The 17707-nt window shown below is 40.0% G+C and overlaps 1 protein-coding gene across 1 annotated transcript in view; it reads left to right on the forward strand.

The window, feature by feature from the left end:
• The window catches only part of TMEM26 (transmembrane protein 26), a 49311-nt gene extending 42788 nt beyond the window's left edge, over window positions 1–6523 (forward strand). The window contains exons 5-6 of the mRNA XM_075841145.1: window positions 4003–4079; window positions 5801–6523. Of these exons, the coding sequence (XP_075697260.1) occupies window positions 4003–4079; window positions 5801–6222 (499 nt within the window). The 3' untranslated portion in view covers window positions 6223–6523. The remainder of the gene's footprint in view (window positions 1–4002; window positions 4080–5800) is intronic.
• The last annotated feature ends 11184 nt before the right edge of the window (window positions 6524–17707 follow it).

Below are 17707 nucleotides of genomic sequence, written 5' to 3' on the forward strand. Positions count from 1 at the left end.
AAATTATGAGGACTTGTAGACCTCTGAAAAACATTTTATTTATATCATGTGGAAGAAAGATTAACAAAAAATAGTCAGTAGTCATAATACGATTGAGGGCATTAAAATATTAACATCAGTAGTCCAACAGCTAAGTCTTCATATTTTCAGATCTGAACTAGCTTTCTGTCCTAATATCCAGGGAGAAACAGTTAAAATAGCTTTTTTTGACCCCGCAGAACCAACATTTTATAAAAGGAAAAAAAATCCCTGGTATTGGCCTCGTTGACACGGTGCAATTTTTAATGCGTCTTTTTAGCCACTACAAGAAGTGTATACAACAGAAGAGGAAAGAGTCTTTTCTTTATACTTTTTCTCACTTAGCAACCAATAGCCCTGTGAGAATTTGCTCTGCAACATCCGTAGCTTGCCACTTTCAAACTCTTCCTAATAATTACTTGTAATATAGTTAAGTGAAAATACATTTCGAGAGATTGTTTTAGTGAGACTAACATGGATTATATGAGTTTAAATTGTTTACCTATTTCTTGCCGTGAGACAAGGCTATTTAACAATAAAATGACTAATCTGTTCATGCAGTTTGTCTTCATCTTCTGTACTGTACTTTGAAGTTGATATTAAAGGGATGATAGCCTGGGGAGAAGTCAAATACATAACATTCACAGTAGACAGAGACCTTGCCACAGTTTATATTTCACAAAAACAAACCATTATAGGCAATAAGGAATGCAATCCAAGTATAATCTACCAGTAAGTCATCAATGTTGTAGCTGATTAAATCCAACTAAAGATGGACAATCTGTCATATTTATTTTATCAAATTTACCAATGAAACTTCTGGACAAATTATTTCTGTGTGAAATGTTTCTTGGCCATCAGTGTTTGATGTGAAGCAGTCTGTTTTTCATCATGTGCTAAAGGGTTTATGTACAAGCGTATTTTGTTCTTCAGACAGAATCAATACAGAAACCTGGAGACTGAGAAAACTTGATCATTTTGAAATTTGGCAAAATGCCCGCACGGTGCATTTCAGATAAAAGTCCTGAAAGCAATTTCTAACACCAGTTATCAAGTCATTGCCTTATTGTAGTTGGGCATGAAAGCTTTACTTGTCAACTAGATGATAGCTACTAAAAAATATGTGATCACTAAGACTGGAGACAAGTTGTCAGTGAAGTAGCCAAGATAGAAATGTATTACCTTGTTTATTTAACTAATTAAAACTATATACTGAAAAATATAGTTATTTTTTTGTTCTTGATCCTAGATAAATATGAAGGTTCTAGTATAGTTAGGGATAGGTTTTAGAGGTTAGCTATATTCAATGCACTGAGGGATCATCTTCCTGCTATTGTGTGTGTAGTTGAGACACACCTGACTATGGACACAATAGGTATATTAAACGTGTTCTGCAGTCCGGGTTCATTGAAAATAATGTGCATGGCCCGCGATTTGCGGGCGGCTCACGGCTGACAGTCCGCTGCCGGCCAACCCAAAAATCACGGCCATGCACATGGCTACGGTCGTGTGCATGAGACCATAGCTGGATAAAAAATATGTCATGTAAAATATAATTTTGGAATAACGTACATATTAGGGAGGCTTGTGAGTTTCCACATGGTGATTATTAGATTAATGACGAGTCAGATTGGTCTCACAGTTGTTTCACGAAGGGGAACTTAAATCCTCCTCTGCCCTGCAAGAACAGTTTCATATGCAAAAGAACTCTATTTTATTTTTCTATTACCAGGTCGTACATTTGGTTCTGTCTGTTACGGGTAGATATGAATTTATAATGCATGATTCAAAACTTAGAACTATTTTGCTATCAAATACTCACATAACTAAAGGTTTAACTTCCAAACTGTATAATTATCTACTAATGAAAGATGTTGAAGATAACCCGCTACCAGCTAGGGAGAAATGGCAGGAAATTTGGAAATAGACCAAGAGAAATTGTTTCTTAGGGCTGTTTCAGATATATCTTTCAACTCAACTGCTAAAACTTCTCAGTGGTTCATTATTAATAGGTTGTACAAGAATGGGACGAGAAGCTCCATACAGTGCCCAAATATTCAATGGAGCATGCAAATTTATTCTATCTTTATTGGATTTGCCCAAAACTCCAAAGATACTGGCAGCGGGCTACCGACAATATCAAACACGAAGCATGCTATTATGGCTTTAAATGGGGTTTTGATAATTGCTGACTCGGTGATGTTGCAACTATGGATGTCTCCTAATGAAACATCAATTAATACCTGGAGAGAAAAAGTAACATACAATCATCAAAATCAACATGGAAAATTTCAGTTCATTTGAATAAATGGATTGAAAGGTATAATCTGATGGGTTAATCTCTCCAATTTACTGAATATGGGGATCTGTCCATGTAATGAACTGTTGTTTTTTTTTTTTTCCTCCTCCTCTCTCCTGTGAGTTTTATTACAGATTTTTCTAATTGAGTTTAATAGGGAAGTCAAAATCTGCAACAAAATCCGCAGGTGTGGACGATTGTAAAATAAAAAAAAAGCAGTTTAAAGAGAAAAAAAAATAGTGTACTTACCTCTCGGGTCTTCTGCGTAGTCCACCTCTATATCCTGGCCTCCAGAGATGACGAGTCATGTAGACAAGTGACCACTGCTGCCAATCGCAGGGTGTACATTCACATGGGGCCATGGTGCAGGGACCGGCAGGGGAAAGGGCTGGCGTGGCTAGGGGAGAGGTAGGAGAAAGGGAAGGTGAATATACCGTTTTAAAAAAAATAAAAAATAAAACTATATACTTTTTTTCTAGTGCTTTAATTCTTTGAATGTAAAATGCTTTCTTAGGCCCCATGCACACTACCGTAAAAATCGGCCGTTATTGTGCACCGCAGTTAAGGTCCGCAAATACGGACCCATTCAGTTCTATTGTCCAAGGACACCATCCCATTTATTTATGGGAATGTGTCCGGGCCGTAGAAGTGTACTGCAAAAAATAGGACATGTCCTATCTTTTGCTTTTTACGGGCTGTGCTCTCATACTTTGTATGGGAGCACAGGCCGAGAATGCAGGTGGCTGCCCGTGGCCGTCGACGGCCATGCCTGCAATTGCAGGCCGTGATTACGGGCACGGCCGTGTGCATGGGGCCTTATATTGTTGATTATGGGTTTATCCATATTACCTCAGTTGATGCAAGAGCAATTCCACAGATTGGCTTTATAGGACATAGAAAAGCTAAGGCTAAAAATGATCTATTGACTTCTGTGGGAGAGTGTTGTGAGCATGCCCTATGATGTGTGCAGATGTTACCGTGCGGGGAGGAGGAGGAGGAAGATCTGTGCTACCTCCATCACCTTTTGTCAACGGTGTGAATCTGTGTTATTTTCATCCAGCTTTATGATAGGGGTGGTGTTTTTCATTGTAATCAAATATCACAAAGTAAGGCTGTGTTCACATCACGGTGTATATACCGTGAAAGCTCCTGGCATACACGCCAAATATAAACATAGACCCCATTCACCGGGCATATGCCAAAAGAGTGTCCATTGGTCATGCACCAAGCCTGTAAGAATTGGCATACCTTTGGCATACCTTTTTGTGCTGAATGTAGTCTATACAGATTGATACCGTAAACAAAAATGTATACTGCGCGGTATACTTTTTTTTTTTCTGTGGGAGCCTATTAGCCATGCATGCCACTTTATGCCTATTCAGTGGCATACTGTATGTCACAGGCTTTACATTGATGGTATAAGCCGGAGATCTTCCCCACATATACATCTGACATAGGGCTATTGAACACAGCCTAAGACATTGTGGTCAGTATTACTTATTTACCCAATGCAATGCGTCAGTTTTACAAAATGTAAGAACTTGGTTTTCTTTCTTCTTTAAACATTCCTACCCATTATTAGTTGGAAGTTATGTTAACCTTTCTTGGTGTTTATTCCTTCAGTCAAAATTTTGCTTTTGCTGTTATCTGAAATTGTATAAATCATATATTTCTTCACTTTGCAGAAGCAACATTAAATTGGTCTATTCTATCCTTGCTGTATGGACGTGGAGTATGTTACAATTTCCTCTTGACTTGGCCGGTAGGTATTACTCCCATACAACTGACAAACAAGCTTCTGTCCACACTCAAGCTTTGTGGTTCCATTGCGTTTTCCGTCAAGCTTTCTGGTATTTGTGATGGCAAAAATCGCACAGTCTGCAGCGCTATTCTTGCTGTCTGAAATACCAAAATCCTGACAGACCCCATTAAAGTTAAAGAGGTACATCAGGATCGGCTTGGATCCATCACAGCAGTCATAGCACTATTATAAACGGAAGCAATGATGCTAGTGTGAACAGAGCAATAAGATAATTCAGTTATTAATGTGAATTAACAAAATATTTTTTTTTTTAAACCAAACAACTGTGCGATAAGTGTTTTGCCAATGAGTTTCTCTCTTCCTTTGCAAAACCCCTATTGTGTCTTCATTGTGTTGCATCTTTTAGTCAGCTATGTAAGTATACTGTATCGTTTTTATCATGTATATGATCTTTGCATTAAAATGGAGATTCCAAGATACCAATATTACCTGATAACAGAGAAGAGAAGAGATTGATCCAGCGCTAATGTTGGTTTTAAAAGGGAAAAACACGTCCCATGTTTATTGTGGAAAAAATTAAAAATGGAAGGGAGACGCAGTCCCAAGGCAAAGGTAGGAGATGTGTGGGTAAATACCCAAAGCCTACGCGTTTCGAACGCGGTCTGCGTTCTTAGTCATGGCAGGAAGGCGTTCGAAACGCGTAGGCTTTGGGTATTTACCCACACATCTCCTACCTTTGCCTTGGGACTGCGTCTCCCTTCCATTTTTAATTTTTTCCACAATAAACATGGGACGTGTTTTTCCCTTTTAAAACCAACATTAGCGCTGGATCAATCTCTTCTCTTCTCTGCTACTACACACCGCGGGCCGTCGCGGGGATCCGACTGACGCTATCTGAAGACGCAGACCGGTGAGCTGGAGGTTTCTCCCTGTTTCTATATTACCTGATAACCTTTGGTTCACCTTTTCTAATATTTTAAGGATTTCCATAAATAGGAGAGCAATTATTAAAAATAAACCTTTACTGCATAGGAGTGCACTACACCTTTATTCAAGTTAATGTCCAATTAAGTTTTTAGATCCAAAGTTCATAGTTTCATAATGTATTTGTATAGTGGGAGTTTTGTATCCTTTGGGGAAGCAGTTGAGTTCCAGTTCCCCTCCAATCATGAGCCCCACAGCAGTCGCGTGCCCTATGATACATATGCCACTGCTTTACTATCAACTACATTTCATTCTATAATTCTATGGTACTCTCAATGTGCATCTAAAACTTCACACACTGCTCCATTTTCCACCTAGATTATCAGGGTAATCATAAAAAAGAAATCGCTCCATGTATGGGGAGCATCTTATTGATCAGAAGTGGTCAGTATCAAAAATGGACATTTCCCAAATTGTTCAAAAAACTTGAGATAACCTGATCATTGCCTGTTTGCCAGAGGTGCATAAGGTGTGTTGAGAAGTAGCAGATGCCTTAACAATTATAAGGTTTCTGCTGTCCATTGACACCTTGATATTACCAGTAAGAAATTTTGTCATGAGCGGTAACAAAATACTAAAACTACAGGGCCGTATCAAAGTATGTAAAGATTTAAGAAGCTCAACAATCTTCAGAAGCCAGGCAGTACAGATTTGCATGTAACACCTTGATGGCAGATCCACTACTGAATCCAGTGTAACAATTTTTTTTTTTATTGTGACTGTTATTTCATTTATAGTGCAAAATATTGGATGTCAGCAAGGATCATCAACCAAGAGGAACCTTTGTCTGCTGTTCTGTAGGTATAGTGCAGATCTTTGGAACATTGGAATAAGTCTACTGATTCAGGACGGTCCATTCCTCATAAGTCGGATTATTCTTATGGCTTGCTTTAAAATAACTAATCAAATGTTAGTGTTTTTTGCTGCAAAGAACAGTCTGGTTGTATTACTACAGCTGTATCGACTCGTGGTAATACTGGTAGACTTTCATGGTTCTTTGGAACACCGGGAAGCAAAGGGGAAGATGGTAGAAGGATGCTGCCCTTGTGAGTCCACCGATGATCCGGAAGTACCAGCCACAAGTCTTGTTTCTGAAACAAAAAGTTTGGAAAACAGTGCAGTCATTACACTTGAAGACTCTCTATCAGAAGGTCTTTGAATGCTTTACTATAAATGAATGTGGTCTTCTGTTGTAGACCTATAAAGCACCTGGAAGGTTCTAGTGATTCCAGTGGAAACATGAAGCATGTTTGTACATTCCGATATGTACTCTATCCAAGTGACATTTATTGAAGCACTGAAGTACAGTATGGGGAGAGAAGGTTACTGATAAATACAAGTTAAAAAAAAACATCTTACAGTTTTATTATTGATAAAATATCTTGTTGTATTAGGAAATGAGGGGATACCTAGAATATTATACAATTGTGAATTTGAAAAATAAAACATAAAAAATGTAATTTGAGTGCTTGTGTTTCTATTACAAATATCAATGCATAAAGTCAACATCATCCACAAATTAAAACATTTAGACATGATATAAAGTATTTGAGAACAAATATATTGTGTTTTTTGACATATCATAAAAGATCAAGGTCATGAAAATGAAAAGTACAAAACATCAAAATACATGAGGTTTCCTATAACCCAAATTTTTACTTCTATGAAATAGTGACATATTTCGTAAGGTTAAAAAAAAGTCATTAGTCCATCTAGTTCAACATATTATTCTCTTATGTTGATCCCGCCATTGTTTATCTTAAGGAAAAAATACTCTTCAGACTAAATCCCTGAATCAATATATCATCTCCAGTTATCTACTGCCCTTATAGTTACCGTCCTGGGTATAGAAAGATCATAATGCAGATCTTTATTGTTCATTGATAGATTTTTACATAGTTAGTAGGTCACCCCAAAGATGTATTTTTTTTCTACACGAAATAAACCCAATTTTCATCATCTGGGTACTAGCTACACATTCCATTTATAGGTTATTTTTGTCTGTCTCTTAACTTACTGAAACTATGCTATGTTTTTCTTGTGCATACGTGCTCAAAAACTGACTATTTGTATAGAGGTAAAATCATGGTCTCGTCCATCACGTACGTCTATGGCCCTTTTGATACATTCTATGACCTGACTTACCTTGGCAGCAGCTGCCTGGCACTGGTTGCTGCTCAGATATGTTATAACATGTCTAAAACTCTTTGGTCTAGGCTACATGGCAATTTCTGGTTTCCTTGAGCTCACACTATAACACATCAATAATAAATGTCATGGGACATTTATTATGTACAACTGTCATGTGACCTATCACAAAAAATATGCAGTTCAGTGTAACTGCCTCATGAGCCAATGTTAATATTTTATTAAGTTGGCAAGAAGTATACTGTCTGCATATGTGAAGCGCATACTATATCATTATCTTTTAAAATTCTATACATCTTAAGTTTTTTTTTATTAAAACGTTTTCTATAAAAAAAGTTCGTTAAAACCATTATATGAAGTGATGACAGTTTGAAATACATCTCCTGCAGGCATTCTGTCCTCAATAGCAAATTCCTGGTTCTACAGCTACACAGACTGTTCTGTCTACTTACATCTAGTACATCCATGGGTGAGGTAGGTGCAGACATACCTTCATGTACACAAATCTTCTAAAACACCTGCTTGTTCAAAGCCTTTCCTATTGTAATTTAATGCATAGTGAGGTAAGCAAACAAAGTACTCTGATCACATACAGTGTTCTACTGTATATGTGCCTGATTAAAGGTGTTATCCGGGACTTTTTAAAATTGGCAGCAGGGCAGGGGATGGCATTATATAATAAACTAGCAGATACTAATCCCCTGAAGTGCCCCCTGCTTCAGTTCTGAAATTCCGTTCTCCACATCTCTGGTCCCAAAAGCTACTGCAGCAGTCACGTGCCAGTTACCAGTCATGTGCCGCTGCAGTCAATAGCTAGTCTCAGCGAGGATGCTGCAGTGGATGGCACATGACCGCTTAGGCCAGAGATTGGCTGCAGTGAGACGTGACCGATGAACGGCACATGACTGCTGCAGGAGCTTCTGGAACCAGTGCTGCGGAGAACGGTACCTCTGCGCTGGAGCAGGGAGCACTTCAGGGGGTGAGTATCTGTTTGTTTATTATGTAATGCTATCCCCTGCCCTGCTGCCAATTTTAAAAAGTCCCGGATAACACCTTTAAACTAACACTATGTATAGAAATCTTAAAATAATTAGAACACGTCTACTATTGTTTGCCTTCGAAGCAGTGATCCTTTCTAATTTTATCTGAAAACCCCTGGGAGATGATTTATCCTTTTTCACTTATTTGCACTTCCTGAGCACGTTCAGAATAACTTCCTACTCAAGTATGTTGATAAAGAGAATTTAAAAAAAATAGATGTTTCTCCTTCCCTGAATATACAAGATTTAAATGTCTCAAACAAAATAACAAAGTACCACACAAAGCGTCCACAGCCATGTTTCACGACAGTGCGCTTGTACTTTACAATAGACAAATATTTTCAAACTGTAGTCGCTGAATATTCAACACGGGAGGTAGAAAAAAAATTGGCAAAACTGTTAGATGTTAACATCAGCCAAAAAATAATTGTCTTCCATTGTTCTAAATGGAGCTCTTAATTTCAGACATTGTTTCTTTATAAAACTGTTTTACAAAAGAGGAGAAAATCAGCAATACAAAATACAAGAATAAGCTAATTTACTGAAATTATCCATTTAATGAATGCACTTTAACAATTCTCACATTTGAATTGTTTAGGTCATTACACAGCCTGAGCATGTTCTTTGTTATTAACAACGTTCTATTGTGTGTTTATTCTGGTCTGTGGAATTGAGAATTACCATTCTGTTTGTATATCTAAAACTGATCTGCTGGCAGTAATTCAAATGAAGATTAACCCCTGTGAGACATGTACTGATTCTTCATTTCATACTGTAAGTATGCTAAAAAAAGAATATATTGGGGCTTGTGTGTTAAAAATGTTAATGACACTGGTCATGAAGACATCCGACTTAAGGGTGCTGTCTTACCACAGACAACCCCCTTAAATATAGGAGTTATACTATGGGGATGTACTATGGGGGTATTATACTATGTGTGGGCACTATGGGAACATGATACTGTGTAGGGATGCACTATGGGGGCATGATATTGCATTGGTGGGGCACTATGGGTATAATATTGTGGGGGGCACTATGAAGGCAGGATACTGCATGCGAAAACTACGGGAGTATGATACTGTGTGGGTGGCACTACTGGGGTATGATATTGTGTGGGGACACTCTGGGGGTATAAAACTGTGTGGGGGCACAAAGGAAACTGGGTGTGTATGATGCATGTTTTAACCTTAAACATTTTTTACGCAGCATCAGTATGCTGGAAAAATTGACACAGCATTATAATGCTTGAAAGTTGGGAGGTATGTTATTCTATTATCCACCCAAAGTAATTTACTAAGAAGTAACTCATCATAGACAACTTGCAAAAAGGAAGTATCTGAGACTAATATAACACTTAAACCAACATAAACTTAGAATGTGAGTCAGAAATACTGCTGATGGAAGGAAATGGGTAAGACTGGAAATTAATTTGTGTGTCCACATTTGAACAAAATTTTACAGTTTGCCTATAGAACTAATCTTCATAGAAGCATAACCACAACGTCCATCCATTTTGCCCATTTGTTTTTTTTCCCCATAGGTTATATGTTTCGGGTTCGGGTTTGATCTTTCTACAACCTGTAATGTCGGGGTAGGGAAACAGACAAGTGAGCCCTAATCTACACGCCACTCAGTCCCTGCCTACTTGCAACGAGCCGCCCTAGGCGACTGGGTACAACTGGGCGACGGTCCCTACACTCAATAGGTGCACGACAGACAAACAGACAAGGGTACAAAGAAGCCAGGGAAATGGGAAAGTTGCCCACGGGAACACCGTGAGCAACAAGCGAGGTGAACGAGCCGAGTCAAACCAGGAGATGAGCGAGGTACAAAAACGCAGAGCAGAAGAGTGGTCAGAAAAGCCAAGGTCAATCACAAGCAGAGGATAAGTAGTTCAAGAAGCTGCAGCAGGGCCAGGAAACAAACAGAGAAGAATCACAAGCAAAGGAGGAACAGGAAAGGCAGGTATAAATAGACAGAGGGCGGGAGCTAGCTCCGTCTGGCCAGGCTGTGATGGGCTGTCCCACTCCTAAGCCTGCCATCCTGGGTGGTGGAAGATGGAGTCAGTCTCACAGACATAGAAGCAGGTGCAGACTGATTACCTATGGGCGTCGACACAGAAGTTGTGTCTGGCAGATCCTTTACAGTACCCCCCCTTTTATGAGGGGCCACCGGACCCTTTCTAGGTGGACCTGGTTTATTGGGGAAACGAAGGTGGAACCTCCTGAGCAATACCCCAGCGTGAACATCCCGGGCAGGTACCCAAGTCCTCTCCTCAGGCCCGTATCCCCTCCAATGGACCAGGTACTGGAGGGAGCCTTGGACCATCCTGCTGTCCACAATCTTGGCCACCTCGAATTCTACCCCCTCAGGGGTGAGAACAGGGTCCGGAGGTTTCCTCGAGGGAGCCAAGGACGGGGAGCAGCGTTTAAGGAGGGAGGCATGAAACACGTCGTGTACTCGAAAAGACGGGGGCAACTCCAGTCGGAAGGAGACAGGGTTAAGGGCTTCAATGACCTTGTATGGCCCTATAAACCGGGGAGCAAACTTCTTGGACGGGACTTTAAGGCGCAAGTTCTTTGACGATAGCCACACCAGATCCCCGACCACAAACAAGGGGTTAGCAGAACGTCTTCTATCTGCCTGAGTTTTTTGTATGCTCTGGGACTCCTCTAGGTTCTTCTGAACCTGGGCCCAGACTGTGCACAGTTCCCGATGAACGACATCTACCTCGGGATTGTTGGAACTACCAGGTGAAACGGAGGAGAACCGTGGATTAAACCCAAAATTACAGAAAAAGGGGGAGACCCCTGACGAGTTACTGACCCGGTTATTAAGGGAAAATTCGGCGAGGGGAATGAATGAGACCCAATCATATTGACAGTCAGAGATAAAACACCTTAAATATTGTTCTAGAGACTGATTAGTCCTCTCAGTTTGGCCATTAGTTTCAGGATGGAAGGCAGAGGAGAAGGACAGATCAATCTCCAACTTTTTACAGAAGGCTTTCCAAAACAATGAAACATGGTGGCTCATTGAAAGCTTACTTGGCTCTGGCGATTTGCATTCTTTGAAGGGTCACTTTTACTTTCGGCATTGTACAGTTTTCTGATGTGGGGAAAACTAACTTCCCTTCTACAATGTAGGAGCTCAGCTGAGCTGTTAGGGATGTGTCTGACAACAAGCCTGTTAACTATTTCCAGTAAGACCAACTATTTCCAGTAAGACTATAATAAAGGTTATAACTCAGGATCAATAGAAAATAAGTAATGCAATGTATTTACAAAGTTGCTTTATATTTTTATGCAGATTGAGTCTCTATGTAAATTGTAAAATGGTATTCATATCTAGCGATACCTTTTCGATAGATCTTAAAGGTTAACTAAACTTTCAGAAAACATCTGACATGTCATTGTGACATGTCAGAAGTTTTGATTGGTGGTGTTCTGAGCAATGAGACCCCCACTGATCGCTAAAACAAAGCAGCAGAAGCGATCAGGTGAGTGCTGAGCTGCTTCGTTTCTGATCGGCCTTTCTCAGAATGATGCTAGGAGCCCAGCTCCCTGCAGTGTGTTCGGTCCGGGACTTCCGGCCGAAATATGATCCGTCCATTACGGACGTAACATGGTCGTGTGAACCCAGCCTAATAGGGCAAGAGAGATCAACACTAACTTTGGAACAGAAATGGTCCCTTTTTTAAGGTGAGCAATATGAACACATTCACCTTGTTGAAGCTTAATTTAAAAATTCCTAACCTGTCACTCAACGACCAACTACAACCAACCAGCTGCAGTTTGTAGCACACTATAGTTGGCTGATCAGCTTTCAACTACAGACTACTTAAAAAAAAATCAATAGTGCCCGTGATTATCGGGATTGTGCAGCCTGGAACGTAAAGCTGCATTGTAGGGGTCCATTTACACATCAGTTATTTCTTTCAGTGTGCTATCCGTTTTTTTAACAGCTACTCAGAGTAGGTCTTACTCCTGTCAGTTTTTGCGGATCAGTCTCGCCCATTCTATTCAATGGTCTGTTAAAAAAATAGACCACACATGGAAGCCATCCATGTGCGGTCGGTGTTTTGTGGCCATATAAAATGTCATGGATGTGTGCATGAGGCCTAAGTACATTCAAATTAATCTATTTATAAAGAAAAGATTCCTGCTAATGCAAGTTTATCACGAAATTGGAATAAAATCAATGTGTTATTTTGTAAAGCTACATTAATTGGCTGCATCGAGCTTACCTGACATGAACCAATATAAAAAGATTTCTTTCTCCAACACTGTTAGACTTTCACAGTTTATTGTTATTTGAAATAGATTCCAGATACTACAGTAAGGTTACATAGGCGAGATTTCACCCGTCGATAATTCTTTGAACATGGATGCATATTTGTACTTTCATTTATTATGTAGTTCAATTTAGGCTAAAAACAGGAACTACATGAAGTAAATACTATAAAACAAAAAGCTGAATGCCATTGGCTCAAATTCCCTTTACAGCATTGTTGTTGATTTCACGTTCTAATATCACAATTTTAACTAAAGCAATTAAACCTACAAATTGCTGTTTCACATTAAAAACAAAGCAATAAAATATAGTTTATGCAAATTTCTTTAGTTTCATGAAAATACAACATTTTAAAATAACGTGCAACTGGAAAGAACCTGCAGAGTCCAAGACATTAACCCCTTAATGACCGCCGATACGTCTTTTTACGGCGGTCATTAGTGGGCTTTATTCTAGAGCGCCGCCAAACTACGTCGCTGCTGTAGAATAAAGTAAACAGAGCAGGGAGCCGTGAAATCTCCCTGCTCTCAGCTGCCAGAAGCAGCTGAGGGCTGGGGGCGTCCCTGCTCTGCCGGGTGAGATCGATATTAGTATCGATCTCACCTGTTTAACCCTTCAGATGCGGTGCACAATAGCGAGCACCGCATCTGAATGGTTTTGGAGAGAGGGAGGGAGCTCCCTCTCATCTCACTGACACCCGGCGATAAAATCGCCGAGTGTCTGTGTCTTCTATGGCAGCCGGGGGTCTAATAAAGACCCCCAGGTCTGCCTGCAGCGAATGCCTGCTAGATCATGCCGCAGGCATGACCTAGCAGATGCCTGTCCGTTTTAAACGGACAGGCAGTAATACACTGCAATACAAAAGTATTGCAGTGTATTATAATAGCGATCGGAGGATAGGGAAGTCCCCTAGTGGGACTAGTAAAAAAGTAAAAAAAGTTTAATAAAGTTAATAAAAAAAAAAAGTGAAAAAAAAAATGAAAAACCCAGCTTTTCCCCTTACAAAATGCTTTACTATTAAAAAAAACTACACTAAAGCAAAAAAGTTACACATATTTGGTATCGCCGCGTCCGTAACGACCCCGACTATAAAGCTATTACATTATTTAACCCGCACTGTGAACGCCGTAAAAAATAAAATAAAAAACAATGGAAAAATTGCTGTTTTCTGTTAATCCTGACTTAAAAAAAATGTGATAAAAACTGATCAAAAAGTCGCATCTACTCTCAAATGGTACCAATAAAAACTGCAAGTCGTCCCGCAAAAAACAAGACCTTATACAGCTATGCCGACGCAAAAATAAAAAAGTTACAGCTCTTCGAATGTGACAATGGAAAAATCTAAAAAATGGCTTGGACATTAGGGCCCAGAATGCCAGCAGGGGGAAGGGGTTAAAGTAAGACGAGTTGAGTTAAGAGGTTTTAAAAAACAAACAAAAAAAACCTCACTTCTTATATGATCGTCAGATGGTGGCCAGAGTATCATTGGAACAACTGGTTCTAAATGGGGGTCAAATAAAAGCATGGTGACAAAGGGCCAGGAACTGTTAAAGGTGATACCCCAGAGTTTCAGGCAGGTGGATTGTAGTCACAGAGAGAGATTGGCAAGACCTGGCATAGTGTATTTTTCAAGTTGGGTATCCTTATAATGATATCACCTCATAAAATGTAATGCTTAACAGTCAAAATAAACATGACACCACTTAATATTTATCATCATCATCATAAACAGAGAAATATTAGAACAGAGGAAACAAAATAGTTTATTTTGCTCATAAATGCCCTGCCAATGCAAGGAACACCCATATCCTATCAAATGTTCCTTGCCGATCTTAGAGCCTCATGATGTCATTCAATTAAAATATGAGTGCACAAATGAATTAAAATATGTATCCTGTGCTCAGGATTGAAAAAAATTTACATTTTGCATCCTAGGAGATAAATTCCCCCTTACACTAATGACTGGGAAGTTCTCTGGAGATCTGCTTTTCTGAATCAACCTATAGAAATAACAGCTGAAAACTAAACATTGTCAAATTATATGCGATGTACAAGACTTTGTATCCTTTTAATTGGTGTTTAGTGAAGGTATGTTGACACAGCTTATTTTCAGACGTTTTTCCGCCGTAAACGCCAAGAAAAACAGCTGAAAATACGGAAGCCGAACGCCTCCATACATCTGCCCATTGATTTCAATGCGAAAAACTGCGTTTCGTTCCGATGGGGCATTATTTTACGCGGCCATTTGAAAAAAAATTGCGTAAACAAACGCCCCGTAAATAGAAGTGCAAGTCACTTCTTGAGCAGTTTTTGGAGCCGTTTTTCATTGGGTCACTAGAAAAACAGCTCCAAAAACGGCCGTAAAAATTGCATTAAAAAAAGCTGTCACCACATTATAAGTGCCTGCATAATCTGATCGGCGCTGTAATGTAGATAACAATAGTGGTTTTTATTTTGAAAAACAATAATTTTTGAGCAAGTTATGAGCTATTTTAAATTTATCCTAATTAGTTTCTTAACCCCTTAATGACCAGCCTATTTTAGACCTTAATGACCAGGCTATTTTTAACGTTTTTCCATCGTCACATCCCAGGAGCTATAACCTTTTTATTTTTGCGTCGACATAGCTGTATAAGGTCTTGTTTTTTGCGGGACAAGTTGTATTTTTTAATAGCACCATTTTGAGGTACATATTATTTATTGATGAACTTTTATTAACCTTTTTTGGGGGGGGGGGGATAGAAAAAAATCTGACATTTCGCCACCCTTTTTTGCATCCTAAATCTACGCCGTTTACCGTGTGGTATAAATAACACAACAAGTTTATTCAGCGGGTTGTTACGATTGCAACGATACCAAATTTGTATAGTTTTTGTATGTTTTACTACTTTTACACAGTAAAAACGCTTTTTTTTCAAAATTATTTTTTTTTGTGTCTCCATATTTGAAGAGCCGTAACGTTTTTATTTTTTCGCCGATGAAGTTGTATGAGGGCTTTTTTTTGCGGGACGACTTGTAGTTTTTATTGGTACCATTTTGGAGTAGATGCGACTTTTTGATCACTTTTTAATCAAATTTTTTTAGAGTCAGGATTCACAGAAAACAGCAATTTTTCCGTCGTTTTTTATTTCATTTTTTACGGCGTTAACCGTGCGGGTTAAGTAATGTGATAGCTTTATAGTCGGGGTCGTTACGGACGCGGCGATACCAAATATGTGTAACTTTTTAACTTTATTTTGGTTTTTTAATAGTAAAGCATTTTGTAAGGGGAAAAAGTGGGTTTTTCATTTTTTTTTTCACATTTTTTTTAATTAACTTTATTAAACTTTTTTTTTTACTTTTTTACTAGTCCCACCAGGGGACTTTAATATGCGATTCTCCGATCGCTATTATAATACACTGCAATACTTTTGTATTGCAGTGTATTACTGCCTGTCCGTTTAAAACAGACAGGCATCTACTAGGTCATGCCTGCGGCATGACCTAGCAGGCATTCACCACAGGCAGACCTGGGAGCCTTTATTAGGCCACCGGCTGCCGTGGGAGACACAGACACTCGGCGATCGTATCGCCTGGTGTCGGTGGGAGAGAGAGGGAGCTCCCTCCCTCTCTCCAAAACCACTCAGATGCGGTGCTCGCTATTGAGCACCGCATCTGAGGGGTTAAACGGCTGAGATCGATACTTATATCGATCTCACCCGGCAGAGCAGGGACGCCCCCAGCCCCCAGATACATCTGGCAGCTGAGAGCAGGGAGATTTGACAGCTCCCTGCTCTGTTTACTTATTCCGATGCCGCGACGTAAAAAGTCTATGGCATCGGAATAAGGCCCGTTAGTGACCGACGTAAAAACTCTATGGGCCGGTCACTAACGGGTTAATAGACAACTGGGCGTGTTTTTACTGTTGACCAAGTGGGCGTTGTACAGAGGACTGTATGACGCTGACCAATCAGTTAATGTGTGAGTAAGTGACAGTACAGCATGATCTTGCAAGACCACGCTGTGCTCAGTGCAGTGTAAATGAATGGAGAGGAGTGCATGATGCCGATTGGTCAGCGTCATACACTTCTCTGTACAACACCCACTTGGTCAAAAGTAAAAAAACGGCCAGTTGTCTATTAAAAAACAAATTAGCATAAATCTAAAATTGTTCATAACTTGCTCAAAAATGATCGTATTTCAAAATAAAAACCACTGCTGTTATCTACATTACAGCGCCGATCAGATTATATAGGAGATAGGGCACTTATAATCTGGTGACAGAGCCTCTTTAAAAAACAGCTAAAAATCAGAGGCTGTTTTCCCTTGAAAACAGCTCAGTATTTGACAGCCATTTTTTGTTTAGCGTGTGAACATACCCTTATAAATAATAACATAATAATTGATTTGGAGAGTGTGCCAAATATACTTAATCTCTATTGTCTCTGTATCTTTAGCAGAGAGAAATGTTTTCTTTGTTCCCCAAACACTGCTGCACCCACGAGAGCAGGGGCGTAACTAGGAAAGACTGGGCCGCATAGCAAACTTTTGACTGGGGTCCCCCCTCCCCTGGGTATCACTCAACTTCCCCTTGTAGATAGTGCCTCCCTATAGATTCCGCCACACAGCACCCCCTATAGATAGCACCATACAGCCCCCTGTAGATAACATCATACAGTCCCCCTGTAGATAACGTCATACAGCCCTCCCCCTGTAGATAACGTCATACAGCCCTCCCCCTGTAGATAACGCTATACAGCCATCCCCCTGTAGATAACGCTATACAGCCCCCCTGTAGATAACGCTATACAGCCCCCCTGTAGATAATGCTATAGAGCCCTCCCCCTGTAGATAACGCCATACAGCCCCCCCTGTAGATAACGCCATACACCCCCTGTAGTTAACACCAGGCAGCCCCCTGTAGATAACGCCATACAGCCCTCCCCCTTTAGATAACACCATACAGCCCCCTGTAGATAACGCCATAAAGCCCCCTGTAGATAACGCCATACAGCCCCCCTTGTAGATAACGCCATACAGCCCTCCCCTGTAGATAACGCCAGACAGCCCCCCCTGTAGATAACGCCATACAGACCCCCCTGTAGATAACGCCATACACCCCCTGTAGTTAACACCAGGCAGCCCCCTGTAGATAACGCCATACAGCCCTCCCCCTTTAGATAA

Source organism: Rhinoderma darwinii, chromosome 11 (genome assembly GCF_050947455.1).
Source record: "Rhinoderma darwinii isolate aRhiDar2 chromosome 11, aRhiDar2.hap1, whole genome shotgun sequence".
NCBI classification, from domain to species: Eukaryota; Metazoa; Chordata; class Amphibia; order Anura; family Rhinodermatidae; genus Rhinoderma; species Rhinoderma darwinii.